The sequence below is a fragment of the Ambystoma mexicanum genome, chromosome 6q (assembly GCF_040938575.1).
Source record: "Ambystoma mexicanum isolate Mex_15411 chromosome 6q, UKY_AmexF1_1, whole genome shotgun sequence".
In the NCBI taxonomy this organism is placed as follows: domain Eukaryota; kingdom Metazoa; phylum Chordata; class Amphibia; order Caudata; family Ambystomatidae; genus Ambystoma; species Ambystoma mexicanum.
This window is the reverse complement of record NC_090937.1, coordinates 275,571,868-275,591,075: the sequence shown is the minus strand read 5'-3', so window position 1 is coordinate 275,591,075 and position 19,208 is coordinate 275,571,868. Positions and strand designations below refer to the sequence as shown.

Below are 19,208 nucleotides of genomic sequence, written 5' to 3'. Positions count from 1 at the left end.
ATGGAGGTAGGGCAGAGAAATCCTGAGCCTAGTCTTGTATTGCTTAAGATCACGATGCAAGTTTGATTGGGTGTTGGTTTAGTGGCGAAATGTTCCAGCCACAGTGCAGGTTAGTCCAAATAAGAATTGCACGGAGTAAGCAATGTTGTAGTGTTGGGGATCTTGTGACACAGGGTAGCACAGACAGGGGCGGGTGCCCTATGACCTACGGACAGGAGATGAGTCGGAATGCTGGCTGAGGGGGACATAGTGAACTTGGATATCACGCAAAGCTTATATTGGGTGGAAGGACCGTATAAGCTGGTGCAAGCAGTAAAGATGAGGAGAGGAAGTAGCCAGGTTGTATTTAGCAAGAAGAGGTGCTGATGCATAATGAAATGCAAACTGGTGCAATTTATGCAAAGGTGCTTAGGTGATAAGTCAGGATGGCATTTAGTCTAGGCAAACAAAATTAACGGCACACAAAACAGGAATAACACGCGAGCAGCGTGTAATCAGTCCGGTGAAAAGACTAAACAACAATTGGCAATGCAGTAATGTCAATATGCCTCGCTGAGGTAGAATATAAAGAGGTGTGCAAAGAGTAAATACGATTATGAAGGAGCATGATATCTGCATGCAATGATTAAAAAAGAGCGGTAATGCAAGTTAACAGATAAGCAAGTAGTGTAACAGTGCAAAGGCATTATGCAGTAATAAAGGCAGTTATGTTGTGAGAAGAGCAACAGTGTGTTAATGCATGGGATGCCATGGTGCAATACTGTAATACACGAGCCTACTACCCTAAGTGTGTGTGCTAACGCTTATGTGGTAACAGGCAGTGGGATTATCAAAGCAATGAGACAGTCACATAAGTGAGCCACGGGGGTTTACCATGCAGTAGAGGTCCAGGCAGTGGTGTGGGTATGTAGCAGATAGCGCAATGAGCAGGCAGAGGTTCTGGCCCTGGGCTCTGTCGGCTCTGGACAGGTTCGGGACAGGAAGTAAGCCTTCTTTCGTGGGCCATCTTGAATGTGGGCCGGCTTCGCCTGCCGTCTGGCGATTGGAGCAGGAATGCACACTGCTGGCCAATCCGAATGCAAGTAGGCGGGCAATCAGGAAGTCGGGCAGTCAGGCGTCGGTTGTAGCTAGAGATGCAGAGAGGCCATTTGGATAGGTAGTGGCATGACAGAGACGAAATCCCCTTTGAAGTTTCTTAATTCCCATTTCCATTGCCCATTTTTCCAGATGGTTTAGTGCTATGGATGCAAATGTCTTGCTCTTGGTAACCAAAACTCCCATATCATGAAAAAGGGTCCGAATGACTGAATTTCAAAAGCTCCCACCTTACACTGAGCATGGGTTTGGGAGAAAGGGTAAAGGGGGTGATGGTGATGAGAAAAGTTTGGGGGACCCCAATGGAGGGAAAAAGAGTTGGGGTGAAAAAAAAGAGAAAACACATTTGAAATGGTGTAAAAAATATATATATTTGATTATTCATAAAACTATCTAGGAAGAGTCAGAAGTGCTAGAGACTGAGGCCTATAAAGATGTTGGTCATTGACTCTTTTCTTTACAAATTGAGCAAGTCTCTAATAGGAAGTCACCACTGTGGGGTACCAATGGGGGTTTTGCTGAACTTGTCAGTGACCCCAGGGGTACCGCTTTAGTACCCCAGTTCTTTTTGCAATCCACTAAGTTCTTTTAGAGGATCAACCTTCAAGCACACTAAACTTCTCAAGTAACCAGCCACCAATAGAATAGCGGAACTCTATGGTGCCTCTGTAGGGCCTCTCTTCAGTGTCCCAGCCCTATTCCTCTCAGACTCTTCCATGGTTGAGTTTATTTGATGTCTGGTCTTCTCAGTTATCTGTGCACTGCCATCTTAGGCCCGGAGGGTAGCTCACTGGCAACATGTTTGTCTTGGAAGCAAGACAATGCAGAGCAACACAGGTTCAAATCCCGGCCCATGCTTGGAGATTGGTCTCTGGTATTAGGCGCGTAATAAAATGTTAATCCTAACACATTCTGTGCTCGTAAGGCTATTATTTCCGACCATATGATGTGGGACGACTTGCTTCTGCAGCTTCATAATACTCCTGTGCAGCTGCCTTCTGCTTGTTGAACTTGGGTTATTGGCCCTAAAGTACTCATTGTACTCCACACTGGGCAATTCAATTCCCTTGTTGGGCATGAAGTAGAGGCCTCAACGTACAAAGGTGATGAGGTTATGCTGACCTACAGACCGGGAGCCCACAATCCCGCGGACTACTTATCGCGACAACCCAGGAATTGTTGGGGGAACAAGAGGAAACACCTGTAGACATTGACGAGAATGTTCGTATGGTGCTGAGAGCAGCAAAACCCATGGCTCTTACCCATGAGGAAGTGGCAGATGGTTATTGGTGAGTGGCGAACTGTACTATCCAATACTGCTTGCAGAAACCGAGCGGTGCAGCAAGATCTGGAACAGCTGTGGCGAGTCAGGCATGAACTGTCGGCGACAAACGACAGGTTACTACTACGGGGTCACCAGATAGTGATTCTGCATGCACTGGTAGAAAGAGTACTGGAGTTGGCACACTGCGGCCACCAGGGACATGCAAAGACCAAAGCGATACCATGACCAAAGGTCTGGTTCCCAGGCTTGGAAGCAAAAGTAGATGGCCACATTGCCGAGTGTGTCTGGTGCTAGGCGACCGCCCCAGCCAACAGAGAGCCGAGAATTGAATCCATGCTCAGGAGTGACAAACCATCGTATGTTGTTCATGTTGACTTCGGGTCCACAGGAAGAGTGATGTATTTCCTCGTAATGATAGACCAGTGGTCCAGGTACCCAGAAGTCGAGCTGGTAGAGTCCACCTCATGTGAGCACATCACACAGGCCATGGAGAAGATATTTGCTACACACGGCTTCCCCAGAATTATCTGCTATGACGATGGACAGCCGTTTCATGGGGAAAACTTTACAGAATTTATGGTGGACTGTGGAACTGCACAAAGGAGGGGTGACACCAGGATGGCCTCGGGCCAATGGAGAGGCTGAACGCTTCATGAGGACACTAAATAGTGTTCCGCATAGCCCAAGATCAGGGAAACGAGCTGAGAAGAACTCTTTACCAGTTTCTAAGAGAATACAGAGCCACCCTTCACCAATCAACGGGGGTGCCCCCGGCTGAAGCACTCTTCAGGAGATGCCCAAGGGGTCTTCGCCGAGGGATGGATGGTTGGACGCCAGGCACCATTGATGACAAGACATCTAAAGACCGAAGAACTCTCAAGAGTGAAAATATCCGATGACATCTTAAACCACCGGACATAGAGGTGGGTGACACTGTCCTGGTGCGAAACTTTCATCCTGAAGGGAAATTGTCCCTCACTTACAAGCCCTCTCCCATAGGAGTGGTCCAGGTTAAGGGCTCCATGGTGACTACCGCTGACAAGAGAGGAACAGTGACTAGGAACTCTAATCTTTTTCGAAAGCTGGGAGGGGGACAGAAGTTGCAAGATCGACGGGTGGAAGTTTTCCCGGCTCGAACCACCAGCATGGAATTATCCGCTGAAGCGAGTGCGGAAGATGCAGAACTTGCACCAGGAGAAGTTGAAGGAGAGGCCAGGGAGGCACTGTCAGGAGAGAGGAACACCAACAGGGAGGGAAGGAAATGCCCAGCGCGCTTCAAAAACTACATAATGGGTGACCAGATCTGAAAGGACTGAGTCCCTCACTATTGCCCACGTTGGGCCTACTACTGTTCGGTTCATTACCATGTTGAAGTCTGTCATGTTTACAGTGGGTGTTGCTAAAAAGATCTGTTTAAATTTTATTATGAAAAAGGAGGAATGTGATAACTTCACGTGGTGCAACAGCAATGTTCTGCCGTTGCGCGTATGTTAAAATAAAGGAGGAAGCCCTGTGACATGACGGTGCATGCCGGGAGCCCGATGTGAAGAGTCCTGTGTCTGTGTGTTTTATTTAAGGTAATGGGGGCACGGCCTTACCACGGGGGGTCCCAGGGGATAATCAATCCATCACACAGGGTATGGTAACCCCAGGTCCAAAACAGCAGCTCTCTGCTGTAAAAGCATATCCCCGGTCATAGAACAATCGCTTTGGGATAATCAAACCAGAAAAAACATGCCCTATGATTGCTCTTGAATAAAACCAGGACTGGATCCATGAAGTGGGATTTTGGACCCTGGCTACAAATGCATTTCTCTATTGCCTTTTCTCATGAAGTAACTTGAAGCAATAGTTGCACCTCAGCTAAGGGCATTTTTGGAAAGTTCTAATACTCTTGATCCATATTGGCTCGGTTTCCATCCCTTAATGGGAACAGAATCTGTTATGGTTTTCGTAATGGACGACCTTACATTCATTTGTGACCAGGGGAGGAGTGGCAGGCCTGTTTTTGTTGGACCTCTCTGCTGCCTTTGACATAATTGATCATAGTATTCTTCTAGCTAGACTAGAGGAGATTGGGGTTTACGGTTCAGTTCTAAATTGGATTAGGCCTTTTCTGTCCTCATGCTCCCAATCTGTTTCTTTGTGACCATAATACTGGTCTCTTTCACACTTCCCTGTGGGGTCCCACAGAACTCTATCTTCCCCACTGTTGTAGAATGTATATATTCAACCATTGGCCAGTCTCATACATTCCCACAGCTTCCATTTCTATTCTTAGACTGATGATACTCAGCTACCGTTCCAGTTCGATCTTGAGAGTAGCAGAACTTCCGAGCACCTTCGGCTCTGCCTGGAACCTGTGGGAAACTGGACGGGCCAAAACTGGCTAAAACTCAATGGGGAGAAGACAGAAGTCCTTCTGGTGGGCCCCTGCTCAATTTCTAGCACTCCTCCTTTATGGACTAGAGATTATTGGCCATCTTCTTTCAGCCCATTTCCTGTTCCTGCAAAAGGAGTAAAGATTTCATCTACCCTTTCTTTGGATTCCCATGTTGGCGCTATTTGCAGTGCTGGTTTTCTTAGACTGAAGCAATGAAAGACAGTTCTTCTTTTTATTCTTTTTATTCCTGACTTCTTTCATGTTCCAGTTATGGCTTAACGGTACACTGGATTATTGGAATGCCATAGTTTTAGCTCAGCCAGCCCATCTTTTGAATCGACTTAAAGTTCTAAAGCATGGGGCCATTCATCTAGTCAAACAAAGTCCTCATAGATTCCCAGTCTCTGCAGCCTATCGCGGACTTCATTGACTGCCTGTTCCTGCGTGCCTTAAATTCCCTATGCATTATAGGTCGGGCATTGCATGGGAAGGGCTGCTTATCTTTGCAAAAGAGAATTGTGTTCACGTTCCTAGGCATTCTTTATGTTCGGCCTCTTCTGCTTTTATGAGGGTGCCGCGATACTGCAATAAGCGTTTGGGTGGCCGTGCTTTCTCCATCGGTGGCCCCAAACTTTGGAATTTCTTCCATCCTGGCAGGTCTATCGTGGATTTCAATCTTTTAAAAACTCATCTGAAAGTGTATCTGTTTTCCTTATCTCTTCTGCGGCCGTGCAGGATGGTCTTCTCTTCTTGATTTAGCGCTATATGAGTAATGGATGGATGGACCATACAGAAGACCCACTCAAGTCACAGTTGTCAGGAAGAAGGCTGGAAAACACATCTCTGGGCCAGACGGCCTTAACCAGTTAAACCAACAAGAAAGGGACTGCATCTCCCATAATCCCAGTTTCACAACGGAGGAAAACCCAGACCGAACTAGCAAAACTCGCTGAAAGGTTTAGACTCTGGAAGATAAAGGGGAAGACCAGGGTAACAAACAGAAGTGTTTAATAAAGGGAGCAGTCTTGGGGAGCAGGCCTCCCTCCCCTATTTGATATCCAGTATGGCAGCAGGAACCGCAGTCCTCACCAGTAAAGTTAATAGACCGACACACAGAGGACTACTTAGACTGAAGTGGGACCCAAGATGGTGGCTTCCCTATTTAAAGATTTCCTTGCCCCCCATGAACTCAGGACTGCAACGAATCCTTGCCATGGAGCATGCCCAGATACCCCTTTGCCAATGATCCCAGCAGGAAGCTAGTCAGTCCAAGCACTATATAAGGTGCAGCTACCATGACCAGAGTGGAATGGAGTTTTGTGCTGTAGAGAAGATCTGGTGTGGTATTAAAGAGAAGGAAGAATGGTGAAGCAGAGGAAGATTGCTGGTCCTGGGCTGACGCAAGATTTTGACTTGAAGAACAGATTGTAAGACCGAGAAAGGGAGAGGAATTTAACTGTGCATATCGGTAATCTTGCCAGAAGCTGGACCAAAATTACTTGGCTACTACCTTCCAAACACATTCTAGTTCCTGTACTGCTACTTCTTAAGAGCTGAAAAGATATAACCCAAAAGGTATGGAAGTCTGAAAAGCTGCACACCAGAGGAAATCTATGTGGGTAACAGTGAATTGTCAGGGGGTCCCACCACCCTCTGTCTCTATCCACAACCAATAGCATATCGCACACAGAAATTGGGGCACAGGAATAGCTAGACTCCTAGGCAAAGAAGAGGGATCCAGTCTTTTCATTGAAAGATGTTCCATTGAAAAAAATCTTTCAATTAATATTTTTCCATCGAAAATGTATGGATGTGTATTTGGGTGGGCTAAAGGGTTAAAGGGTTACGTTTGGACAATGAAGGTGCGGGGGCAACCCCCCAATTTAGAAAAAATTGTTTGGGAATGGGTGTTTAAAAGGGTGAAAAACGGGTTTACGGGGGCCCCCAATTTTTAAAAAACTATAATTTGTTATACAGGTTTTCGATGGAAAGTGGTATTAAACCACATTAGATGAAAAGAAAATCAATGGAAAAGCTATTCAATGAAAAAAATTCGATGGAACGACTATAAACCAAAGAAGACACTACAACTTTCCTTAGGTTTAAAATAGCCCAGAACAAGAACCAGACTGTTATTAAACATTAGAGGGTAGAATTAATGAACATAGCCCCTGTTGGACTACAACTGTTTCCACTTTGTCAAGTTAGGACCACGAAAAGGTGTCCTACGGCGAGCATGCTACTACTTTTATCCTGCACATTTCCCATTCCTTCAAGGGTTTGGCATAAAATAGCCCTTAGCCACCCCCCTCCGCCACACACACCCAGACCTACTTTGGGTTTAGTTTGTTCCTTACAAGTTGGTTCTGATTTCTCAATGGGCCCGTTACATGGAACACTAAGGTTATCAACATACCACTGCTCTGTATGTTTCAACAGTCTGACCACGGTAGGAGGAACAATAACAGTTGGCCTCTGTTCCAGTTGCTCATCGTGAGTGTCCCAGTAGGTAGCTAAAAGCACAGGTGAAGATGGTGCTACCAGGTGCCTCAACTGGTAACACCACAGCTGTTGAATCATTAGCTCCCCCACACCCGGACGGGCAGCACCCCACCAACTAACTAGACAATCGCACTACGCTCGCCTAAACACTAGGATTCCAAGACAATATATACAGCGGCATACCATATCCTTCAGACAGAACACTCAATGAGCTTCCTCCCTTATCGAAGCAGTGTACCAAAAAACAACCTTCGGGATGGGCAAGATATAAACTATTGTGATGGAAAACTATTTGTAGGCCCTTTAGTTTTGACTGTCTCTGAAGCCCTCTGAATCCTTTCCAACTGTTCCTTGGCTGAGGGGGCATAGTGTTTGGTTGGGGCAATAGTTTGACAATGGGTGGATTCCCTGCAGTGGTTTGGTCATGGGGCAAAAGTAAGGTTTCTAGAAGTTTGAATACCAACACCTTCCCTTCTGTATTGTTTGGCTTTGCAGACCAGCTGCTGCAGTCTCTGATGCTGCCCCAATCCTGAAAGCATATGCTCCATACCTGCTGGGTCCAAACCCATGTGACCCTAGTCCCCTTTCAGCATTGAGCTAAGCTGATAGTTATAACCCATATCCGTGCGTTCCAGCAGGCCTGGTGGCTGAACCTGGAAATAATCCCTTGCCGCTACCACTGGGCAAGTGCCCCTTCCCGCACTCCCTGAATGTCATTCACATGCAGAACCCACATTTCCAAGAGTGCCAGTTTCCAAAAATGTACCCACCGCAAACAAGACAAAGCACCGCTACCAGCGATATCATTTTCAACGTAACAAATCTTGCACTGAAATTGATATGCAAACAGTGTAAAACCAATGATCAGTTGTATACGAATTGTTCGAACTAAAATTGTTCGAATTACAATTGACCTTTGCACGGTTGACCGAATTTTGAAGGTCAATTGTTACATATATGTGGGGGGACACCTCCCCCGCAACCCCCCACCCAATGCAAAAAACCCCACCCAAACCCATTTTATATATATATATATATATATATATATATATATATATATATATATATATATATATATATATATATATATATACATATACATATACATGGTCAATTGTGCAAAGGTCAATTCGGGCATTCGAACAATTGTGTTAGAACAATTTGGGTAATACCCAATGATCACATTCACAATACATGCGGGCACCTCGGCGAATGCTTATTCATCACACATGATACTCAATGCCCTGTTCCCCATGAACTTCCTGGATGTATTATTTGAGGAAGCAAGGAAAGTTCCAGAGCCCCACAAATTCAGTTTACATTACAGTCCTGTGTAGAATGCTGTAATCCTTCCCCCGGCACCCCTTCCGAGTCCGGGTTCTGAAGACGGGTCAGGGCAAACACTGCTAACGTGACTGGAGCCATGCTGACATTATTAGTGAAGGCTCATTTCCCCGCGCACTCGGCCTGATGCCTGTTTCTGTTCAATGGGCCTGAACATACAAAGACCATTTTGCAGCGCGCAGCTGAGCATGGTTGCCGCTGCGGTCTCACTACACAGCAACCCGGCTGGCACTGGCGCAGTGTGGTATTTGGAACAATACTAGACTGGGGCAAAACTGCATTGAAAAAGACGAAATTGCATTAGTACCAATGCTGCCCTGCTGCAATGTTTCTGTAATCAGACCCATAGTGCGCATGCGAAGACGGCAGTGGCACTGTGGCCGTGCACACCTATGCGATAATGTGGCCACACGTCTTTGGGCCATACTACAACCAATGTCTCGCATTGTTAATGGATTGTGGTTCCGTTCCTTCCTGTTTTTAGGTCTGGCCAGAATCCCGGAATGAGACCGTGTTTTTTCACACATGCGGAGGCACCCTCATCCACAAGAACTGGGTCCTCACAGCTGCTCACTGCTTCATCAGGTATTAATGCACTTTCCTCAGATTCATTGCTATTATTTGATACAAACGTGCATGCCGGCAGCCCCTGAAGTGCAGGGGAAGCCCTCTACTCCAGAGTCCCCTCTTCATGCCAGGGCCTACATATGTCATAGCCTTTGGTGGTTTGTTGTGGCCGGTCATCCCTGCATGGGTCCACACGTGGTGGAATTTCTGCTCATGGTTGGGTAAATGCAGTTCCGAACAGGCCTCAGTCCAGTAAATATGGGTCAAAATGGCTAATATCTTCAATTTAGTTCCATTTTGCATGACGAAGGAAACGGAACAGGTGGTCAGTGTCTCTGAACTAAACCGAATCTTGCTGTTTAATCCGAAGTATGGGGGCATTTCCTCCCGCCATCACATACACCTGTCTCGCTCCCACTTCTTGCACCCCTGCTTAGACTGAGAGACACCGAATAGAAAAAAATTACTGTTGCGGTCTGTCAAGCACTGGATTTTCTTTGCAACTGCTCCTGGCATTGACCTAGTCAGCCCGTCCCATTAGTATGCATGGAGGTATTGTCCCACAGCGACTCAGAAATCCACAGACGAGGATAATCGATTTAAGGTGCTTCATTTATGGTTTGAGAAGGCTGGATGGTTGAAACTAAGGGGTCTCTACTGTTCTCTTGGCCTCCACGTGTGCTCCCTCAATCATATTCCAGGTGTACTTAATCACTGTAATGGCTCTGACTTTGTTTATGCAAAATAACCCCAACTGTCTATATACACTCTATTCTGTGGGGAGAGGGGCTAAAAACTGTGGTATTTTCTAGCCTTCTCCCTGTGGGATTTTCCTACGGGATTCTACTGGTCAGTGTATCCAGCCAAATGTCACCAGGGTTTCTCTTCTAGTGTCTCTCCTTCACTCTGCCTCTATTTCTCCTTCTATATCTATCACCGTTCTCCCCCCTCACAGATCTTCTTACTTAGCCCCTCTTCTTTCATTCGTTTTACTCCTCCCGCCTCTCTGCCTGCCTTCACTCCTCAACTGAACCTTTCCTCGCTATCCTCCCCTCTTTCCTCTCTCTAATCCCAATTCCCCATCTGTGTCATGATCGCATCACGCTCTCTATGCGTATCTCTCCCAGCTGCTTCTCTCCATCCTCACCACTACTTCCACCTTGCACTCTCTCACCACTCTCCTGCCATACACTCACTATCACTCCATGCCCTCTACCAATCCCCCTAATCTTGTCTTCCCCCTCTAGTTCTCTAACCATGCTACACTCGGCAGGCCTCTCTCTCTCTCTCTCTCTCTCTCTCTCTCTCTCTCTCTCTCTCTCTCTCTCTCTCTCTCTCTCTCCCTCCACATACACACACCCACCCCCCCTTATCTGCACTCACTCAGAACACGGTCAGTCTCCTCAGCACATCACTCCACCCTAGCAGGCCGCCTACTGCAGGTTGTAAAGACTCCTCCCCCCAACATTGCGGATCCTGACAACAACAAGGCAATCGGACCTTGTTGTAGGTGGAAACCTTTGGACAAGCAAGAAGAATCTCTCCTGAGGAACCACAGCTAAAGTGTGGGGAAACACGTGTTGGGAGATTGGTAGATTCTCATATAGGGGAAAAAAGTACATAAGCTGTTAATGTTAAAGGATATTTGTACTGTGCACTATCACCACCGGAGTGGTCTCCTGGCACTCTGGCGGCTCTGAAAGAGGGAGGGGCGGGCGGGGTGAGTTAGTGGGAATAAGCTGGAAAAGTGCAAGATAGCAGTGATGTGCTGTTGGCAGCCTCAGCCCGGTGGGTCCGTTGGCTGGGCGTGGGGTGTTTTACGGTCGGTAGTCGTGTGCTGTTGTGCCAGTCTATGTGCGGTTTGTTTTGTTGTTGCAGTGTAGTGAAGTTTGTGCGGATTGCTGTGTTTTAGGCTTGTGGTTGTGTTTGGTTAGAGTCTGAGAGGTGTATGCAGAGGGATGACATTGTTGGTGGATTGGTTAGTTGGCATTGCTGTCCTTGCAATTATGTCTAGGTGTGATGCTTGCCATCATTCACTATTGCATCGGAGTGTGGCGCTTGCTAATTTCAATGTTCTGTCTAGACGTGAGGCAGGCTAGTGATCACGATTCCATTCAAGTGTTGCACTTGTCATCATTCACATTTTCATTTAAGTGTGGTGCATTCTCACATTCACATTTCCTTCAAGATGTGACGCAGGCCAAAGTTAATTCCATCAAAGTGCGGCACATGCTAACATTCATAATCCTGTCTCGATGCGACGCAGGCTAAGGTTAAGAAGTCCATCCAAGTGTGGCACATGCTAACATTCACAATCTTGTCTAGATGTGATGCAGGTTAAGGTTAAGTATTTCATCTAAGTTTGGCACATGCCAACATTCACAATCCTGTCTAGATGTGACGCAGGCCAAGGTTAAGAATTCCATCTAAGTGTGGCATATGCTAACATTGGCTAGTATGTTAGTGCAGCATGCACTGCAACATCAACAGTCCAGCCAAGAACGGATTCAGGCTGATGGTCACAAATCTCTCTAAGAATGCATGGTGTAATTCCATGGCAGTCCACGTCACGGAGAGGCAAGGTAGAGTGGCGAGGGCTTTCTGGAGCAGAGCAACCGCTCCACACCCCACCCATGCCAAACCCACAGTCCTGTTGGTGTCCGTTGGCCGCTGGCCTCCTTTGCCTCCCCTGTGGACACCTGCAGGCACATCTAGGAGCCACCAATGTAGGAGCCGCCCTTAGCCACAGGGGCTGCCGGGCAGAGGGCTGCCCAGGTCTGGTCCAGGCTAGCGAGGGGTTGGTCAATGGATGCCTGAGGGAGGGCTCTGGGGGCGGGACAAGGCAGGGGATTCTGCCGCCGGTGTTCCCAGGCAGCAGCAGGTCCATGATGGTGCTTTGGAGGGGCAAGGGGCACCAGAAAGTAAAGCGCTTACTTGGAGGCCCGGATGTAATGGCCCAGGAAGCGCGTGTGCCCAGGGTTTAGGCCCTTGCAGGCACCAAGTGCATTTGGCCAATGGAGGCCTGGGGAAGGGCTCTGGGGGCGGGACAAAGCAGGGGAAGCTGCCGCCGAGGTTCCCAGGCAGCAGGGTCGCGTTGGGGGAGAAGAAGCCCCATGATGGTGCTTTGGAGGGGCAGGGGGCACCAGAAAGTAAAGCGCTTACATATCATAATTTATGGAACTATATATATGTATGAAATCAATACATGGAAAATTATAACAGAGCACAAAATTGTAGGTTATTGTTTCAGCCACAATATAGGCACTCCAAGTGGAGATCCCGGAACCATAACTAAAGCAGCACCATAGATTCACCCTAGGAGAGGAGCAAAAGCTGACAAAAGCTGAAAAGTCTTAAGCAAAACATCTTCCCCCTCTAGTTCTCTAACCATGCTACACTCAGCAGCTCTCTCTCTCTCTCTCTCTCTCTCTCTCTCTCTCTCTCTCTCTCTCTCTTCCCCCCCCCCACATATCTGCACTCACTTAGAACACTCAACTCACAGTCTCCTCAGCACATCACACCACTCACGCAGGCCGCCTACTGCAGGTTGGGAGCCCGCCCTTGTAAAGATCCCTACCCCCAGCAGGCTCATGACCCTGTCACTGTATAAAGCGAGTGGTGTATGGATCCTGGTGACAATGCAGAATCACAAATAAATGGAACAAAACCAACGACACTTTTAAATGACATAAAATACTAATTATAGATATGAATGTCTAGCAAGTTATTAAATATTCTAATAGGAGCTGTGAACCCTACTTAGTAATGTCATGTAAAGTATATCATCACCCTCGCTCTGCAAGGACTGCACTGAAGGCTATCCTGTTGCGAATGAAAGTTGTTAGAGGGGCTGCACTGATGTGGGGAGCGTGGCTGCTGGATTAGTTTGGCAGGAGGCATATCCTGTCCCAATAGTAGGCTTTCGTTTCTCCATCCATTTCCTGCTGCCTGTTGCAGGGTTGAGCCACTTCCATTGAATGAAATAATGGACTTAAGTAAAACTAAGTAAAAAGCAAAGCCTAAGAGTGGAGTAGGGTGCATCTCATGATGGGGAGCCACGTGGCAACCCTAGTGAGGAGTATGTGCCGTATCTGGTGGAACGGCAATAAGGCGCAAATCTTCTGGTCTGCGGTCTTGGCATTGATCGAAAACGTAACTGGAATCCTATTCGCCTATGAATAAATTCCCCCATCGCCCCACAGTTTTGGTGCTACATATTTTGGTACCTAAATGCAATGGAAAGCTTCCTCCTCAACCTATCAAATGGATGCATTCCACCACCTTTGGGCCTCTCTTATTTCCTGTATCAGGGACATAGTTTCATGACATGCACGGTCCATATAGTGCACATGTATATTCCTCAGTTAAGATCTTGTGGCTTCTCTCCTGCCCTCCTGAGGCCCTTCATGTCCAATTTCCTCTGCCCCTCCATGCCCAACATTGCCATTCTATATATGGGGTGAGTGGTCTCATCTATATTGACTGCATGGCTATTCTACCTATTACTGCAGGTCATAACCTGGCCTGGAATTGAATACAAAATAAATTGTACAAAAAAGTAGATCCGGGTTTAGAAGTTGAATTCTTCCTTCTCATGGGGTTACAGCTTCCTCAAAAAGTCATACAACCAAAATGTGGCGTTTGCAAAGCTTTGCATCAATCGCAAGCACTGACAGTGCTCTGAGATGCTTTCCCTTCCATCGACCTTTAGGCTGCCTTGACATGGTCATGTCAGGAGCCATGACTGGACATAAACACGCCACTTAAGGGTGACCACCATGCGTCTGGACAAACGTCCAAGTCTCTGTAACCCAAATGAGATCCGCCCATGTACTTCGCTCAGGTCGACTGTTAATGCACCTGTACTAGCTGTTAACTCTTGGATTCTGCGCAGCCCAGTTTGATGGCATAGTGGCATTTGTATTGCTAATGAGTTGGCAGTGTGTAGAAATACAGTCTAAAGATTGTACAATGTGTCCTGTGTGATCCTTTCTTAGGTATGCTGATCAATTGCAACGCTGGCAGATGTGCCTGGGCAAGCACAACCTGACATACCAAGAACCTACCGAGCAGTGCTTCAAAGTCAAGGGCATTTACCGGCACGAGAAATTTGCCTATCCGGATTTACCCACTGTTGAGTATGACATTGCTTTGGTGCTACTCGATGGAAATGTGACAGGCAATGACTACATCAATTTTGCTTGCCTGCCACCCGTTGAACAAGTCTTGGTGCAGAACACCAGTTGCTTTGCCACCGGCTGGGGAGATGAAACGGGTATGTCTACATAATATTTAAAGGGTGTGCCAGCACAGAGTTTTGTAGTGTTGGATATATAGCCAATGCCGTGTTGACCTATTTGCTCACTAATATATTGGGTAATAAGTGAAATAATTGTTTAAAAAAAAAAAAATTATAAGATTGATTTAGAAAGACCGCTCTGTGACCGAACTGTCAGCCGCTGCGATGCACACGGGTGCGCGCAGGGGCTGACGGGCACGGCAGAGCCAGAAGTGGAGTCGCAGGAGTGGTCCGGTAAGGGCCTGCATGTTGTCTCTGCTAGAAAACCAATGTATGAGAACGGGAAGGGTGGGGGCAAAATGAACCTGTGTGTGTTTGTGGAGGGGGTGGTGTGAGCAGGGTAGTAGAGAAGGAAAGGGTGCTGGGGGAAGGGGGTAAAACCCCCTGCGTTAAAAAAAATACCTTAGTTATGTGCTTTTTCGGCATTTTGAAAAATCGACCGAAATAAATGTGTGTCTATCATGTGCGGCCTTCAAAAAGCAGATGAAACACATAGAACCTTATATTGTCATGCAGCAGCTAATATTTAAAGGCCATATGAAAAATGATTACTGAAATGCCAGCTAACTACAGGATGCTACTTCTGCTGAAATGTTTGTGATGTATTGGTCCAAAACAATTGTATTTTCACAATGTGGACACTATTCAGTAGTTGGGGTGTACTTCACACTAGTTTGGAAGGCCTCATGGTTAGGATGTCCGTTCGCCATTGGCGCCCTCCATACATTACAAATACAGAAATGTGGACACAGTAATAATTAGATTTGTGGTAAACGACAGTCACTTGTTTTGGGTTGAAAATAAGCTCCAAACAGCATATCATGGATGTTAGAGAGTAAGATTAATAGGGAGGAAAAGACTCCATCTTGGAAGAGCAGACCAAGATGGAGGCCCCCTGAAGGGACACCCTATGGCTTAACCGTTCTGGGATGAACCACCATTCCTTCGTGTGTCGTCCTCCCCCTGGCCTACATCCGGTTCAGACTTTTATTACCCAATGAATCTGTGTGGTTTGCTTGGCGGATCCATTTGTAACATACTAAGAGCTTACTGACCTATCTCGGTCCAGCTTCGCTCAATGGGGAAACCCATGCTAGGTGGCACAATAGGAGCCTACAGACCTCTTAGATTCTGGCGTTATTTGAGCTTCCGGATCTGAGAGGTCAATGGGCCTTACCCAGATAGGTGATTAAATAAGAGACTATTGGCAGCCTAGAAGTTGGTGTCGCCAAAGGCCTCAATGGCACCACAACAGCGTCCAAGCCATTATAACCATTCCTGGAGAAACCGCAACCCAACTTTCCACACAACCCTCAATAGACTCCCACTGTCTAGGGGAGTGCGCAACTAAATATATACATCCATTGGGTATTTCTCTCAGATCTTCACTCCCTCTTGCATTGTCTCTAGGTGCAAACCTGTTGGCACGCTATAGTACAGCGTTATTTTGAGGGGAGGCAACTCTAGCACTGCCAGATTTTCTTTGCCATTTAAGGCTACACATTCATCGCAGCTGTTAGCATTACACCTCCAAACTGTTCCTTGTTGGCGGTGAAAAGAGAAAGCAGTTCAGTGGGAATGCCCCCAGGGTCCTTTTGTTGGCGACCACCTGCCTCAAAGAGACAGGTAGTTATTTCAATCCTGTCAGAGGAATTGCATGCAGTGATTATCCCCGAGACAAATAAAACGCTTATAGCAGGCAGAGCGCCAGCGTCCCACCACATTTATTGCTTCCCCCTAAGGCCTGCTGCTGCCCCAAATCTGAATGAGTGCTCCATAACTGGTCAGGTCCAACCCAATTGGAGCCTGCCCATGTGCTGAACTGATGAGCAGTACCGCGTCGTTGTGTACCAGCATCATTGCCTTGCTGTCACCCCGGCAAATCCCTTGTTGCCACCACTGGATAAGTACTTTTACCTTTGATCTGCTTTCAGCTAGACCCATGTTCCCTTACGCGATAGGGAATTTGCTGTGCAAGGGAATTCGTCGAATATGAACTCATAGAATATTTTTTATCAAAGTTCTCCACCAAAATATGCAGGGTGGTGGGGCAAGGGTAATAAAAAAAGGCAAGGACAGAAGGGGGGGTCGTCTCTCACCTCAAACATTGTTGATGAAATGGATTAAAAGATAAAATAAATTAGATTAATTCGTATTGGACGAATTCATCTTGATGGAATTACATAGACGGATCAAGCATGAGCCGTATCAATCACGCACCCTTCAACAAATCTTGCTGGAAAGTTGATCTTGTTTACACCGTGTTTGTATGCATGTGATTTATAAAGCGTGAACTTACTGCGAATCCGTTGCCCGTTAGCAGTCATATTTTATGCTGCCACCGCTCACTATACAATGGACCAGCTGTCGGACCAAAACACCCTTCATTGGCAAAGTGACCCCCTCCTCTTTAAAAGGGATGACCTGTGTCAGGGCGGTGAACAACTCAAGGAAATTCATGATTGTAGCCAGCCTGCTTCCGTGGCATCTCTCAGGCTGATTCATGGCACATCATTGTTTCCCAAGGGTGACCTGATGCACCAGTGAAATGTTCTAGTGTAGGTTCACATGTATAAACCCGCCACATATTCTTAGGTCAAGTCTGGTGAAGTGATGCTTGTGTCTGAATCACTCTGTGGCCCTCACCAGGCTTCTCGAACGTCCTTCACAGTGGCATTACCCTGGTGGCAAAGTTGATGGACTGCATCTGCCAAACAATCACTTTTTTGCTCTCTAGTCAAGCTCTCATTGCCTATTTGAAGGCTACCCGTAGGCAGGATTCCTGTGTCGCTGTGTTCAGCTCTATTCCCAGAAAGAAAAGAAGTGGTAAGTGCTCTGCGTTTATCGTATGGCAGTGGTGCATCAGGTTTTCCAGTCACTGTTGCAAAAGCATGCACTAGCCTGGAACATGAGTCCTTCCCTGCTCTCCACACAACCAGGAGTCCATCTAGGTCCTGAAAGACCCCCTTGGGCTTGCTCTCAATTGTACAAAGCCATCCGAAAGAGGAACTAAAACACTCGGAAATGGCAGAAGAAATTGAGTAGCCGATTGAAAACATTAGTCATTATTTTTTGTTATTTGCAAAGTTCAGCAGCAGGTAACTGGGTGAAGTGGCGGGAGCTTGAATGATGATTTAACATCTCGCTTTGTCAGCAAGGCCCAACCATCCATTCTCTTACCATGACCACATTAAAATAGATGACACAATGTCAAATCCTGCCTATCTAGATAAGGATTCAAAGAGATCCTTTCTGGGTAAGACCGGTAATGTATAATTTAGTATTCCCTGGTCTCCATTTTTTTTAACCTTATCCAAAGGTGACACTTTCAGATTGTGTATTGGTGAGCCTGCCACTCTGCCCAATTCACACTCCTTGTGTATCATTTCATATAACTTATTTTATTGTGATCTAGTTTATAAAAAAAAAGTTTCACAAATATATATCGTTATTAAAATAAAATATATATCGTTATTAAAATACAGTGGTCGTATAAACAACATAGAAAACATAAAAACTTAAATAAGAGTTGGCAATAATCCCTATAAATGCAGTTAAAGGTTATACACACTTAATTTTCTTCCTAAAATCAAGTTATCACTTTCCCTTACTAATCATTCAAAGTGTAACCTGCGCTGCAGTGAATTGTAATTCTATCCATCGTAACTATTTTCTTCAAGGAGTTTATGTATAGTCTTTGAAAATCCAATCAAAGCTAAAATAATGGAGGTTGACCGCCCTTCCATCAAACTAAGCCAAAAAGCCTCCAGATCTACTAAAATGGGGTTGTGCACAGATCTGCTGAAAATTAGAATTCTCCATTGGTAAGTGTCTTTGCAGTACTTTCAGATACTCGGAATCCTTACATAAGCGGCATCAGCACTTTTCCTTCGGAATCCCTGTCACGGGGCTCCACCAATCTAGGTTACACATGGGGGTGACACAATCGTTGGCTCCCTTGTTGACTTGGAGTTCTTAGTCTGCGCTTCATAAGGAATCAAAAGTCTCTGAGCCCATCCTGCTGCACTAATCTGTCCACATTGTTTGCAGAGTGTGCTAATGCATCAGACATCCACTCTTCGTGGATGTTGGCAGCGACAGCCAACTCGCCTCCATCCTACCACCTTCTATCCAAGTTTTCCAATATGTCACCAGCTGTTGGTCCCTTTTATGTATTAGTGGAGACATCCCTCCGCAGGACAACACTCTGCTTCCACTTAGGCCGAAACATGTATCTAGGGTTGCTGATGGTACTCTTGTTCAGAGGAGATTTGCCTAGCAATTTCGGTGCTGGACTGCCCTTGTGGATGGGACAAAGACAGATATCCAAATGGATATTTCTCCTCTGTTAAGGGCGCAGTGAACTAAAACGTGGTTGCAGACCCTCCTGATTGGAAGAAATTCAGTAGAAGTAGAACAGGGTATTTGACCCATTTTCGTTCTCAGTAGAAGGGGCTCCAACACTTCTTGGTAACTCTGCTTCCATTTAGTTACGCATTTCAGACCTGAATCTTATTAGCCCCTGCAATTATCTGCATCTGAATTTGTGATGGTTCCTGAGGCACTGCCCGCACAGGTGGGATATTCCACAGTTTAGCTATTGTGGTAGGTCAGAAGGAGGACGTGGACTCGATTATCTCACTGGAAGTTTTATTAAACAAAATAATAAATTACTTCCTTTCCCTATAAAATGGGGTTTCCCTACCTAACAAAGTAACTAAGGTGCTTGTCAG

General features: G+C 46.3%; 1 protein-coding gene across 1 annotated transcript in view; it reads left to right on the top strand.

Moving 5' to 3' along the window:
• Window positions 1-19,208, top strand: part of LOC138515204 (ovochymase-2-like) — a 438,094-nt gene that overhangs the window by 242,589 nt on the left and 176,297 nt on the right. The window contains exons 11-12 of the mRNA XM_069630166.1: window positions 9,118-9,194; window positions 14,174-14,451. Of these exons, the coding sequence (XP_069486267.1) occupies window positions 9,118-9,194; window positions 14,174-14,451 (355 nt within the window). The remainder of the gene's footprint in view (window positions 1-9,117; window positions 9,195-14,173; window positions 14,452-19,208) is intronic.